This window comes from Limulus polyphemus, unplaced genomic scaffold (assembly GCF_000517525.1).
Source record: "Limulus polyphemus unplaced genomic scaffold, Limulus_polyphemus-2.1.2 Scaffold531, whole genome shotgun sequence".
Taxonomy (NCBI): domain Eukaryota; kingdom Metazoa; phylum Arthropoda; class Merostomata; order Xiphosura; family Limulidae; genus Limulus; species Limulus polyphemus.
In genome coordinates this window covers 255012-270377 of record NW_013666141.1, presented here as the reverse complement: position 1 = coordinate 270377, position 15366 = coordinate 255012, and the positions used below count along the sequence as shown (strand labels likewise).

The 15366-nt window shown below is 30.8% G+C and overlaps 1 protein-coding gene across 1 annotated transcript in view; it reads left to right on the top strand.

The window, feature by feature from the left end:
- Nucleotides 1-8129, top strand: part of LOC106458903 (MAGUK p55 subfamily member 5-A-like) — a 185549-nt gene extending 177420 nt beyond the window's left edge. Inside the window, 3 exon segments of the mRNA XM_022385265.1 lie at nt 900-1064; nt 1437-1639; nt 2969-8129. Of these exon segments, the coding sequence (XP_022240973.1) occupies nt 900-1064; nt 1437-1639; nt 2969-3268 (668 nt within the window). The 3' untranslated portion in view covers nt 3269-8129.
- Nucleotides 8130-15366: the final 7237 nt, after the last annotated feature.

Below are 15366 nucleotides of genomic sequence, written 5' to 3'. Positions count from 1 at the left end.
AAAAATTTTCCCACAACTGAAGACTAATGGGTGTATAATTACTGGGATAATTTTTATCATCTTCCTAGAAAAGAGGAGTTACATTAGCTAACTTCCAATCCTCTGATACCTGCCCACTATTCAAGGACTGACAAAAAATAGTAGTAAGTGGCTCAAATATCTAATCTTTAACCTCCTTCAAAACCTTGAGGAAATATTATCTGGCCTAGGAGACTTATCATTTTTTAAACTTCCAATTTTTTTCTTAACCAGCTCAGAATAAATGCAGTCATCTTGTTTGATCTCGTTTCCATTTGTCAACTGATCAAGATGTGGAATACTGCTTAAATCTTCAGACAAACATGCATTTTTTTATTATATTGTTGCGTCAGCGAGTCACATGACCACCGTGACGCAACGTTTCTAGAACTATCATGTACTTTGGCGAATGTTCAAGTTCTTACTAGAAATAGGGTACGCTGGTATATAAAAGAGGTATAGATAGTGAGTAACTGAACTGCAGTCGGAAGTATTGTTGACGTTCGTTGATTAGCGTTTGTTTTAACGCGATTGTTGAAGTTGAGTGTATCGGTAAAGTTATATTCGGAAAGAATAAATCAGTTTTATTAAGTAAAGAACTTGTGGAAAGTTAATTAACAACCGGAGACGTAACAGTACTTTAACACCTGTTCTTTATAATGCTATGTGCAGAACATTGCATAAATCATTTGCAGTTTCATTTTAAAAGTACATTAGTTCCATACTTTGAACCTATGCATCTTTACTATTTGTATACACAGAGCAACACTAACCACAAAAGTTTTCTTTGAAAAATTGAAAATTAATATTATAGGTAAGTTTTACACACTTTTCTTAGAAATATGTTTCATATTGTTACAACCAGGTTTTCTTTATTTCAGAATGTGATTTAGAACAGATACTTACATATGAAGAAGTAGCCTTATATTACCCTAGAGCTAATCACAAAAGACCAGTAGTTCTTGTTGGCCCACCTAATATAGGACGTCACGAATTGCGACAAAGGCTAATGGAAGATACAGAGCGTTTTGCAGCTGCTATACCTCGTATGTTGTTAAGATTTAGATTTATCTATAAAGATATGATCTGATGAACAATAAGTAGAATTCAAAGACTTAAAACTTGGAGTTAGACATTTTCAATTGCCCTCTCTTTTAATATATAAAACATGCTCTCTCTTTAAAAAAATTATATTTTTGTCTCGAGGTTTTATTTTTAATTTTAGTTATGAAATGGGCTATCACTCTTATATTTTCTTACATTTTTTTATCATAACTTTTTTTTATGCATTGTTTTGCAACCTAATAATTTACAACAATGAGGAATGAAAATATTATAAAGTTTTATTTTCACATTTAGTAATTTGAGTGAAGATTTTAATCCAGTAAAATCTAAATGTATGTACTAAATTTTTTTAGATACTAGTAGACCAAAACGAGATGGAGAATTTGATGATGTTGATTATCATTTCATCACAAGAGCTCAATTTGAAGCTGATATACTTGCTGGAAAATTTGTAGAACATGGAGAATATGAAAAGAATTATTATGGAACAAGTTTAGATGCAATTCGCAGTGTAGTAAACTCAGGAAAGATTTGTGTGTTGAATCTACACCCTCAGGTACAAATATCATTGTATGAAGTAATATATCATTATAGTGAGATATAAATTATAATGACTACATCCTTCATTTTTTGGAGGAACATGTAAAGTGATGTCTGTCAAGAAGCACAACAAAAGAAAGGTACATTTCTTCCAGCATAATTTAATACTCTAGGACTTATGGCAATAACCAAATATGATATGGGGAATATGATACATGTAGCAAATATGAGGTGACAAGTGCATGAATATTGTTATAAAGTCTAAATAAAACAAAGTACTGAGATAAAACACTTTTTTAATTTCAACATTTGTAATCAGAAACTTCAGATAAATCCTATCATCTTCCCTGTACTCTGGAAAACCAAAATTCTTCTAAACAAGCAGTATAAACTTTGTCAAAGGAGTGTGCTAAGCCTAGAACTTTTTATTTTTACTGATAAGTACCACAGCAGAAAAGTCTTTTTGATAATAAAAAGCATGCTGTTTCCAGAATAACTTACTTTAAAGGCAAGGTAAATTGTATCTTGAATAATTCAGTGCCTTTGATTGGAGGTAGGCAGAATATAATTACTGGATTATTAGGTTTAGGGAGGTGTACTGTTTTATAAATGTAATATGGCTGGTATATGTTATGGAATCATATCAATAATAACATTGTCAATTATATAGGTATACTGAAATTGTGTAGCACTAAGTTAATTGGTATTGATCTCTGTTGAATATTGTCATAAAAACGTGCCATTATATTAGTCTGTGTAATTGCAAAACAGTATAGTTGTACAATAACGAGAATTTAAGCTTCCAGTTGAAGATATCAAAGCTATTTAGCAGTTTTTTTCTCTTTCTGAACATGTAATGAAAAAAGTAAGTGTGCTTCATCTTGCTGCGATAAAAATTTAAAAAAAAATCACATATATTTGTTTGAGATGATTGCAAGTAATGAATATTATTTGATCTGCAGCTTTTTCAATTCACTGGATATATGAGTGCATCGTTGCATCTCTACCAGGAATATGTTGAGGCTGTAGTAAAATAAAGATTTTGAAATAAAATTTTAAAATGTGCAAAGAAGATATCTTTATTGACATAATAAGAAATAAACTGCATTTGCAAGAGAAACATTTTTTATAAATAACTGATATGAAATTTCTAGAAAGTGGAAGATTATCACAAGCAAAATAAAGAAGCTTAAAATTAAAGAAATAATAGATGTTGTTTTAGAATTTTGTTGATAAAGTTATAGCAACTCTACTAAAAAAATGCATTTTTTTTCTGATGTTGTTGTTGTAATTTTCAAATTAGATTTTATAGTTTCAGTTTGTTCCTGGAACTTTTTTTTTCCAGTCACTGAAGATATTGAAACACTCAGATCTCAAACCATATGTGGTCTTTGTGGCTCCACCATCTCTAGAGAAACTAAGACAGAACTATGCAAAAATGGGAGCCAGTGTTAAAGATGAAGAACTCAAAGATATCATTGAGAAGGCCCGTGAAATGGAAGACAATTATGGCCACTACTTTGATATGATTATCATTAATTCAGATATAGACAAGGCCTACAATGAACTAGTAAAAGAAATCAACATCTTAGAGAGAGAGCCTCAATGGGTGCCAGCCTTTTGGCTGAAAAATGATGCAAATTGAGAGAAATTTATTAATTCTTTTGTGTTTGTATTTCCATTTGTCTAAGGACAAAATAAGGCATTAGAAACTTCACTGAGAACAAAATAATTAAAGAAAACCAGGTTATACTGTTAAATATCCTTTTTATGAATAACTAAAAAGATAAAACAAATTAATTTATGACTTGAGATGTCCAGGATTAACAGAAATATATCTGTTTAGAGTGGGATACAGATTACAGCACTTAATGTGTAGTAGGTGCATGACAAGAGAAAAGTGTATTTATCATCTGAACATAAACAAAGCTGTTGAAATTGGGAATGTTTCCTTGCCAGTGAAGGAGCTTCTGAAGGAATCTGCTAGCAATATTCTTTCTTATTTTCTTAAACCGTTGCAGCAGCTTCAAGTTGATAGTGCCAAGAGTTTGTGACGAGAGGACAGTAAAGTTTTTGAGAAGTGTGATGTGTTGACTGCTGTGGGTAATTGATGTTGTTTAAAAGTGTGTGGTGTGGGGGGGGGGGCAAGAAAAAACTGACTAGTGAAGTAAGGTGAGAAAATATTTTGATAAAAATATATTGGAGGTGGAGTGGTATGTGCTCCTTTTCCTTTCATGGTTTAGGCACTCAGATGATTATCAAACTTCATAAAAAAATGTACAGCTAGACCTCACTGATACCTTTGTTTTTGTTTCTGTGAAATGGATAAATGCATTAAACAACCGAATCTTGAAGCAAAAAATACTTCTAAACAAACTAAGAGTGTGAATTATAACTTTTACATTTATTTAACCTGAAGTAATTTGAAATGGAAGATATTTTACTTTACAAAGTTATTAATTATTTCATCTTCAGTATTGCACTTCTTTATTACAGGCTTTTTACCAGAGTCCCACAGAAAAGTGAGGATAAAGTAGGGATTTTCAGTCAAAGAATAGGGAGAAAACAGGTCACAAGATGGCACAAAACCATATACACTGTTATTAATAGATAGCAAAAAAAGTCATAAATCTCAAGCTGATTTCATCATGTTTTAATTTGAAACAAAATTTATGCATAAACGTTTCCATACATAAAAATTAAAAGATGACAAAAAATAGGCCTCCCTAGAAAATTGTTTCATCAGTAGGAAACAGATAAAAAATTGCAAAAGCACAAAAAATTTATCCAATTCTCCTTACTTACCTACACACTTTTCTAGTTGTTCCATATTACCTGTAAATGCTGTATTTGATTACACTTGATTTTCCCAGTGGTCACCAATCTTTTGCTTATAGTCAATGTCTTGTACTTGGAAATTTACTTTAAGTCATGTAACATCAACAGTGCACAGACAGGTTACTATAAATGTGCAGTTCTTGTTCTTTTTGTTAAATACTAAGCATAAAGACACTGTAATTTTAAAAGTTGACTACTGCTACTGATTATTGCCACAATTAATACACCAGATAAATTATAAGCAAAGATGTCTCTTGCAATATTTGAAAAATAATTAACTAAAAGCAGATTTAAGGCTTGAATCCTGCTAAATCCAATGCACCACAGTAACACAAGCTAGACGAAGCTTCATCTAAGCTAACTAACTAATATATCTAATAAAAGCAGTTTTGCAACTAATTCATAGCAACTAGTCAGAATTGTTTTTAACATACCAGGGGGAAACATTGTGCTTCACACACCAAATATGTCTTGGTTGTTGTATTTTGTACTTGAATGCACCAAGTTTATAAAATGTAATGGCAATTCTGTCCTATTCCACAACATAATATCCATGCAAAACCTTTTGTATAAAAGACATTTTGAGCCAAATGGCATGATCAAAAATGACAAACTGATGAACTTATCTAGTAAGAGGTGCCTGATTTAACAACATTTTCAAAACCTTGGTATGAAGGGCAGGTATTAAAACTCAACAGGGTGATGGTACCAGTACTCTTAAGTGTCTGTATAGAAATTTACATGCATAACCGTAACACATAAACAGTGATGTTTGAGATGGGACTCTGAAGGATGATAGATCAATTCCCCAAATACCTCTCCCTTGGTAATACATAGTACTATCTACACTCATCCTTCCCTTTAAGCATATGGTGATGTTTTTTGTACTTCCCTTCTTCTAATTTTATCTTTGCATAGTTTAATGAAGTTTAAAAGGCTTCCCACACACATATTGTGACATCATCCATACTCCCCCCCCCCCAATTTCACTTTTGCATAGTTTAATGAAGTTTAAAAAGCTTCCCATGCACACACATGTTACTCTTTTTGATTATATAGATTAGAATATTTATCTAACATTATGCTCATTTTGCTTTTCTTTCTTCTGTTCTTTGAGGTGATATCAATCTCTGGCATCACCACACTTCTTGTTTGCAACTTCAAGTGAACCTTGCATAATCTAATTCACTAAAATTTTACTTTAAGTGCTTTATTCAGTCTACTATTTCTTTCTTTAGGAACCTTTTACTAGCTTCCATTTCACTGATATTTCTTTCAATTTTCTTGTAAGTTTCTCACAGTCTCTCAGTTTCCTCTTCTTTGGATTTGTTTAGTTTCTGTTTCACACTCTAGAGCTTCCTGGTACTTTTCATTCTCTTTCTCAATCTTTCTTTCTTTCCAGACTTTATTGGCAGCTCATGTAGCATTTATTATTTCATGAGTGATTTCTGTTTTATGCATCTTTCCTCCTTACACCTTAATGAAATCTCTTAGACTGCATGAGATATTAATCTGATCATCAGTCACTAGGGTTCTCTCTGGACCTAGTATTTGACAGACAGACCTCATTCTGTATCTACACTGCCATGAGCCATGCACAGAAATGCCTTCATATATTTTAGTATAAAAATGTATTTGTACTAGCCATCTGCAAATTTTGAAAGCCTTTGACCAGTAATGATAAATTCTTTTGTACATACTCTGATCTCCTCCCTGTAAGAATAATCTATCTGGGATATCCTCTTTCGGGTACAGACTGGATACATTTTTTTTCAAGGATAATATATGGTATTCAGGTTGCTAGCTTCTTGATTGCATCTATAGCTGAATCATTTATCTATTCAAGGAGTTTAAATATTTAAGCTTCTGTAAAATATTACTGTCCAGGGGTAAATGTTCTACCATGTTTTGGTCAGCTGGTACATAGAATATTTTTTATCTCAATGTAAGGCCTGTGATGCTGATTTGGTTTCAGGTTAAAAATGACCTACCTAGTGACTTCTTGTATTTCAAGATTCTCATCTAGAAGTTGGTTAATAGATTAGTAGCATTTTTTCACCAGTTTCTGTAATCCTCATTTAAGCATAAATCTACCCAAAATCTTCTTTATCAGGGTAATTATTTAATCATGTAACATACTTGACCCCAATGGATGGCCCTTGGGATACAGTAAGGCCTTAGAAGCCTGATTCATGAACCATGCTGTGATAAGATATTGCAAAAGTAAGCAAAACTGTATTTGGGAATCATGTATTCCCCAAAGAGCTCAGATTTTGCTCTTGGCTTTATAGTTATAATCTGAAATGGTTGTACTAATGTGGAAAATAATTGGGGACCAGTGATGTAGTGTATATATATATTAGGGGCTCCTCTCATTAAAAATGGGTAATAAATGAATTTAAAACTGCTTCTGTATTGGTCAGAAACAAAATGTGTATTTTAATCAAAAGATCTTTCAGTTTTGAATATAATCCTTGTGTATCTCTCATAAATTTTAGTAAAACCAGTGATTTGCTGTGGGAAATCCTTAATAGAATACTTCATGGTTGGTTCCCACATTTTGAGGATCTTGTCAAATGCAAACAACAATGTGAGTCAATGGTTTTTCAAAATATCTGATAAAAATTCCCTTTTCCAAGGCTATTCCATTTTAAGTATTAAAAACTCTTTTTAATAAGATGACAACTTAAGGCAATGAAACAAGTTCATTGCTAGTTATTCAGCTGATTCTCTGTAAACTGATAATCTTTATCTAAAAACATTGTGGATGAGAAATATTTTTCTCCAAGTGTTAAATCATTTCAAAGAAGATTGGTTTTTACACACTGGGATCATCAGGGTCCTACACTCATCAATTTTGCAGGCATAAGCTGTAGGCCTGGTTCTTCTATTATAGACAAAATAATTTTAACAACATTCTTTCCATGGGCATGCCCACATAAAGAGTGCCTTCAGAAATTTCACAGCAATCTCTTCTTTTTTTCTTCAGACCAATATCTTACAAGAATATCCAGCTGTTTTCTGTTCTATGACTTGGATGTTTTATTGTATTAAAATGTATAGCACTTCAGTATTTCTAAATTTTTACAAAATTCTTGCATGGTGAAAGGCTCACTACCATCATTACATATGTATGACTGTTTGCTTTTGCTAAACTGCATGGCTTTCTCATCTCCCAGAAAAATATCTTAGAATAGTTGTGGCAAGTCATGACTACCAGAGTATGAGAAGTTGTTCTATACAGATTTCTTTGCCCATAGTATCTCAGACATTATTGTGGACTCCTAAAGTGTAAATAGGTGTTTAATGATGTGGTTGGCACTAACTGTCACTGTTGTAGTTGATGGCCTATTTGTTATAAGTTTATGAGACTGAGTTCCACCAACTTTTTCTCTCTTTTGAAATATTATTGCACCTCTTGCATGGTTTCGTATTTGGCACCACTGTTGTAACACTGAACACACTAGTTACACAAAATATAGTAACCATTGAAATCAGTATCTTTGTAACACCACTGGCTGAATATGGTGCCATTATCAAGTCCAACCACTTTTCATTAAACATTATTGATTCTATACCTTTACCCACATAGCAGAAAACGAGAAGAAATTTGTACACTGGAAACCACAAGTTATGTTGCTGGTAGTGTTAACCAACCTGTCTATTTAGTACAATGAAGAATATATATATAAGGCTACTTAAAGCACAGAGTTAAACTACAAACACTATATTGTGTTGTGTACACATAGGAATTATAAGCTTGAAGAGTATAGTTTGAGATTTATGACCAATTTTGAATTCAAGACATAGGACACAAATGCTTAATGTTTCAATTAAATAACAAATGGTAGGGAGAAAATTAAAAAGGAAAAATAGGGATATTATTTTTCAGTGTTTCAAGAAAAATTTAGTTATCTATATATGATTCACTTTTACCTCTGACATTTTGTAATTTTTATGTAAAAAGCATGTAGAACCATTAACCTTAATACACATTTTAATTTTATGTAGATTCAATACCATTATTTGATTCTGAATAAGAATTTTTTCAGTCTAATTCTCAAGTTGGACAGGTAAATGTTCATCAGTTTTTTCTGTCATAATGTAGAAAATAGCATCCTATATTTTAATAACTAATTAGTGCAGAATAATTCATTGAAAGAAAACAGTTTTTAGTTAGAAATATTTCTACACTCATGTTTATAAGGTTGAATTTAATGATAATAATAATAATACATATATTTCATAAGAAAAAATAATATTTGGTTAAATTGCTTTTAATTGGTCAGTGATAAGGCAGTATTGTTTATGCATACTGAGTATGAATGTTTAGTGAAGAGTCCTTCATTTCAAAATGGCAGTTTCATTTAAAAAAATAGCTGCTGTAACTTCTTTCAAGTGATTTATTTCAGAAAGAGTAAACATTATTTACATTAGCCTGTAAAAACTGAAACAGTGAAATTAAAAAATTAAACTTTTAGTCCAACCCCTGCTGGCAGTGGCTTGTTTACATTATAGCATTAGGCTGAGGAAAATGTTTTACTAGAACATTAACATGACACCAGGAATTTAGTTAATTTTCTATATATCCTGGATGTATACATTTTTGTGTTATATGTGATAAAGATTTTATAGCTTGTCACTAATATAAATTTCTTTAAAATTTGACTCAAAATTACCTTTTTGTACATAGCTTGTATTTTGTTTTTAGTTTTACATAATACTAATGAGTTACATTCTATTCTGCCTTATTTTATGAGTAAAGCCTACCCCAAGGGCAAAAATTTCACCTTTGAATTACAAAATTATAGAAAATAAGCTTGTTGTTCTTCCACACATTAAAAAGTTTTATTTATTTAATTTTTTATGTAAACATTTATTTTTTTAATTTTAAAGTTTTATTTTGGCTTAATATCAGTAAGCTAAAATAAAATCATAATTGTGTGAATTTCCTGATTTTTTTCTGAGCATAATATGGCACTCATAACCTGCTAGGAAGAAAGTCATAATAGTTTTGGCCAAAGCAGAGCTAATATGATCTGTAACTTAAATATAAGTGTAATTTTAGCTATTTTTAGCCAATCTCTGTTTCTTAACTTTACTTGTTATGGTATGATGTAATTGTCTGTATATCAGCCTTGAGAAATTATAGGCACGTGACTTAAACACATAATAGAAACTCTTATTCATTTTTCTGTTCCTTCCAACTGTTTATACATAAGCCAGTATGTCTTCTAGTTCAATGAAAGTTTGGATATGAATTGGAACAAAGTGATAAAAGTTTAGTTAAATGATATGTTACTTGATGAAAATAGTTTTGTGAACAACATCTGTTACAATTATAGTGCTGATCTTTTCAGAAGGTGGTGGAAAGCTTGCTTTATAATATTATACATTATATGGTTTTCATGGAAGAAGATTAGGTAGGCTTAGTTAAATTATTTGCAGTCGATCATATTAAATTTCGTTTTGCCAACAAGGCTACTGTGTTAGGCTTTTTTCACTAAATCTAAGTAGTCTACTTAAATCTACAAAGAAAATCACTGAAATAAAATTTTTAATAAAACATAAATGAGTTAACTTGCTTTTAAATTTAATATGTTATTGTTAAGTTATTATTCAGTAGCAGTTTTTTGTTTTTCAATTCAAAACAAAGATAAAATTCACAATACTATAGAATAAAATTTTATAGGAAAGTTTTAAAAGAATGTAGAAAAACGTAAAATATCAGTAATTATAACCTACAACAAAGGAAAGCATTTTATTGTTTTTTTAAGAAACCATATGACAATGAAATCTTTTAAAAATTTAATAGCTGTGAATTCTTACAAATATCATGCATAAAAATAACAGTTTTATTTGCTGAAGCAACATAATCTGAAGAAAGATATTTTAAAGTTTCAAATTTTTTCATACAACAGGTTTTTGTTTTTTTTTGCAATGCAATAAAAGAAATATTCAACAAGTGTGTCAAATTGAAGGATCAGGGTCTTGTAGAGTTATGAAATTTGGGGGATAGATCCAACTTGTAAATCAAAGGGTTTATTTTTGGTTGTTATAGGAGATATAACAAATACCCATAACAATGATAAATATGTCGGAATCTGTAATGTGCAGAAATTGATCATTTTTTTCAAGCACAAAACGTTAAGATTACTACATAGTAATAATATTGTGTGAATATAGTCAATCATTTTATGATAATGTAAGGTATATTATGACTTGTAAAAGTTTCCCACTATGAATTTTGTGTTGAATGCATTTGTTACACCAGCATCAATGCACCATATTGGATTTCAATGAAGTTCACACAAAATTTCCTTTAGCTAAATTATTTTAATTTCTATTACAAATATATGTTTACTTGGAGATACATTCTCAAAACAACACAAGTGTGAACTATGAACATGGGTACAAGCATTGGTTAGGGTAGATTACTTTTCACCAACTTAGGATTGAACATGAATACAAAGTAAACTTCTAAAGTTTAAACTATGTTATAAAATTAATTGCAAATAATGATTAAAATAAAATGAACTATGATGATGATGTTTACTGTATTATGTTTCACATCCAGCAGGTTACTAGTTCACACTGTCATTTTGAGAGCAAAGCAGACCTTCATCATTTAAAACAAAAAATCTAGCATACAAACAAAAATAATTAAGATGGCATGATTGTGACAAAAAACAAACAGCACATACAAACATTTCACTACAGTAAAGTGCAATTCAGATGTTTACTGTATTTAGGCTAAAAAATAACTAGGGTTTTGGAACTTCAAAGTAAGAGTTTTTTGTTTTAATATGGTTTCTTGGAAGGTGGTTTATTTTAGGGAGGATTAAAGATAAATCTTTTGAAGAAATAGTCTAAACTAAAAATATCTATTGTATTGATGCCCTATCTTAATAAAACTAACCTTAGAGATGAAAACTGTATCACTTATATAGTTTACAAAATTAATATGCTTACACAATATGTTTTAGTTTATACAACACCAACTATATTTTTAAGTTTCTGAATATCCTTGTCTTACACTTAAGAAACACTTCAGTACTGTCTCAGAAAGTTGGATGTGTAAGATTTAAAAAAAAAATTTTGAAGTTGTAGTGTTGATTATTAATTATATACTAGTTATGTTGCAATCTTTATGTAATTTTAATTTTGGGAGTTGTAATAATTTGTGGCCAGAGAATTAGACATGAAAGGTAGAAGATTTTTATTCAGGTTGAAAATATTATTTTCTGTGATCATAAGGGCTTGCAGATAAAATTATAACTAAGAAAAATCTTATCAGCTAATTTTGATACTTTTTTCTGAAATTATATTATGCAGTATGTGCATCATTCAAAATGGCCGAGTTAATCACATTAAATATTTTATTATTGTTTCAACTCTCTCTTCTAAATGCATTTTATTACTGATATGCCCACAAAATATAAGCAACTTAAATTCTTAAAGGCCAGATAAATATGATCCTAGCATCAAGATAGTGTATGATCAGAGGCAGATAGAATTTATTTAGTAAATAGACATAAAAGCAGAATTTAGTCCACAGAAATTATATTAGTTATTTAGTGTCACAATAATGTTTTATATAATTCTTTTGACATTTGTTATTTATTCTTTTTCTGATGGTTAGAATGTATTTCAAACATTGATGTTGTTAGATGTGTATTTTAAATTAGATTAACATCTTTGACCTTTTTTTCTGTGCACTAGATACATATATTAGAGGTTCTTTGGGTCAAGCAGTGTGCAGCTTGCAACTAGTTCATACATAAATACTTTTACTAAGCAAGTCCAGATACAAATAGTGTCACAAGCTCTTGTAATACTTTTAAATTCAGTCTTCCAAAACAAAGACCTTTAGCACTATCTTTTCTCAGGTTCATATCCTGTTTTATATTTGTAGTAATTTTCTGTTTTTTCATGCTCATCCTTTAAAAGATGCAGATTACTAACATTTTCATACAGTGATGAATAGAAATATGGAATACTCAGCTAAACCAAACAAGGACTGAATGTTTCTGAAATGCATAAACTCACAGAAAGCATCGGTGACATCTTGGCAGTGTTAGTGTTTTTCTATGATTATTCAAACATGTATAAAAATGTAATGAAAAACTTAGAAATCATCACTTTGGGTTAGATTTGTATTTCAAGAAAATAAATTAAAAACTTGTTCTTGTTCATAAGATGTACTATGTTTTGTAATTTCAATTGTTTCTATAAATACGTTCTTGGTTTCAGAACGTTTGACATCATACATTAAAATATTTTAAAGATTTTTAAGCAGTGTGTACTTGGGATAATATTATACCACTATAGTTACATTAATATGTTAGTGTTTTTTTAGATAGCCCAGTGTGGCTTTACTCTGCTGTGCTCACCTCAGAGAGTTGAACTCCAGATTTTAGAGTTTTAAGTTTGTAAACTTAATACTGTCTCAACTGGGGACACCCATAGCTGAGAATTCATAGCTTTACTGAGAAGCTCACTGAGTTGCTTTTAGTTCTTTAGCAGCAATTTTCCCTCTCCTTGTCTCTGCTGTGCTTTCCCTATTACATGTTTTGTCTTTATCTTTTATTCATTTTTCCAATAGTTCTTCCCTCATGAACAAATTTAAATTGGTTTTATGAGATAGTTGCTGCAAACTGGATGTCTTTTGGAATTCTGCTGAAAATGCAGTGTATGCTTTTCTCAGATAATGAAGATTTTTCAATATCATTTGGGTACCACATCATTCACAAATCCCTCTTCTAAATTTCTTATCATTTATGTGTTTGTACCTTTTTCAGGATGTATTAACATGGACCTGTAGGTAAAAAGCTGAGTGTTTTATTGTAGTCACTCCATATATCCTTAGGAACACAGCATCTTAGTTAGCTGTTGAGGTTCACATATTGTAATTTTAACTGAGAGGTTGGTCTTTCTCTCTCTGTCATTATCAGACTGAGGGAAAATCTTACTAACTGTTTTTACTACATGGCACACAGTCAGTAGTTTTTTATCTCTACTGTTGTGACCTTTATTGCAACAGGTTGTTTTATTGTAAAATAACAAATCAGTTACAAATAGTGTAACAGATGTTTTATGGAGCAGGCGTTTGGGTTTGACTTAACATGAGTTACAAATTTAATTTATTTAATTTCAGTTTATGCAGTAGCAGGTCGGCTTACAAGCCACCAACTCAAGAAAATTTTTGTTCAGAATAAAGAATGCACTCAGAGTCTAAGTATCACAACACAAAAACTAAGTTTAATACAATATATTCAAATACAAGTGTACTCATCTACATCACATTCTCTGAAACTATCTTGGAACAAGCATCAAAATTACTAAATTCATCGTTCAGGACAGTAATCTGTTCATTAAACAGTCCTTACAGAATTCTCTCAACATCTGACAACTAAAAATTCTCAACTAAATTTACTCTGGATAGTCCTTCAGTCATAACTACACTTTACATATTTCCAATAACAATTCCTTTAATATGTTTCTTAGCATTTAAATCACGTCTTCTATTAGTTGAGTTAAATCTTCAATTAAATTAATTCCTGTTACCTCTAATTATTTGGCCATTATACATTGTTAGTTAAGTACGTTGTTAGACTAGATGAGAGATAGTGACTTACAAGGAGTTTGTCCAATGTATATTCTGAATACTCTGCTGGACTGATATGGTTGGAAGCTGGATCTTCTGTGGTAACTTATCACAACTGGAAACTGAAGTTTCGATTGATTGATTGTTCGAAATCACGAATTTGTATATGCTTAAATCGTGATAATTACCAATTTTCATTAGGTTTCTTTCAAAAATATTTGCACATGATCTTTCTCTTCTGGTAGGTAATATGTCAGGGTTTATGTATATAGATTAGCCGGATTCTTTACATTATTTCTGTGACTTGGCAATAAAGTTCAACAATAAACAAACAGCAAACACAGCGCATTTGTTTTAAAATAATATATATTAAAACAAGTCAAACGTATATACAAATGTTTGTTACACAATTAATTACCATAGTTGTATCGAGAGCTTTGAATAATCGTCTCTTTTCTTCAGTGTACACACATGTTGGTTCAGTTACCTTAGAACAGAATTGAGAAGACAAATTATTTCTTCTTTATTTTGTTAGTACAAAACAATCTGTGATAATTTCACTTTAACAGTCACCACTTTATGGTTAAACTCTCAATCACGCAGTCTAGATCTAACTATTTATCTAAATAACTAACTGTCTATTTATATAACTGACTCAAACTACATTTTGTACCCGTGTTTACAAGCAGCCTGAGGCCTATAATGTTCTACACACTACAAAATATTATTATGCAATAATCTCTAAAAAAAACAACGAGAAAAACCTAAATGTTTTAGTAACATGATGGCCCCCAGTGGCACAGCGGCATGTCTGCGGACATACAACGCTACAAACCGGGTTTCGATACCCGTGGTGGGCAGAGCACAGATAGCCCTTGTGTAGCTTTGTGCATAATTAAAAACAAAACACAGTAACATGATGCAATACTACAATAAGCACCAATTAAAAACAATTGAATTACACAACATTTGATTTATATACAGTTAGATAAACAAACCTGCTATAAACTATAGCTTCTAAAAATAAGTAAATTTAACACTAAATCATAAACCCTCTAAATCATAACACTCGCATTATACTTAAACACTTTTGTATATCTAACAATAAGCCCCTCTTCAAAAGAAAATATTTACAGTATTTTTAATACTATATACAAACACTGTTCTCAGTTCATACACAAAATATATTCATTCAATCTGCACCAACATTTGCATTTCTTTTGATAGCCTCAATGCAGAGTCGGTATTTCTGGATATACACTGAGTGGTCACAAGTAAATAGACACCTAATTTTTCGT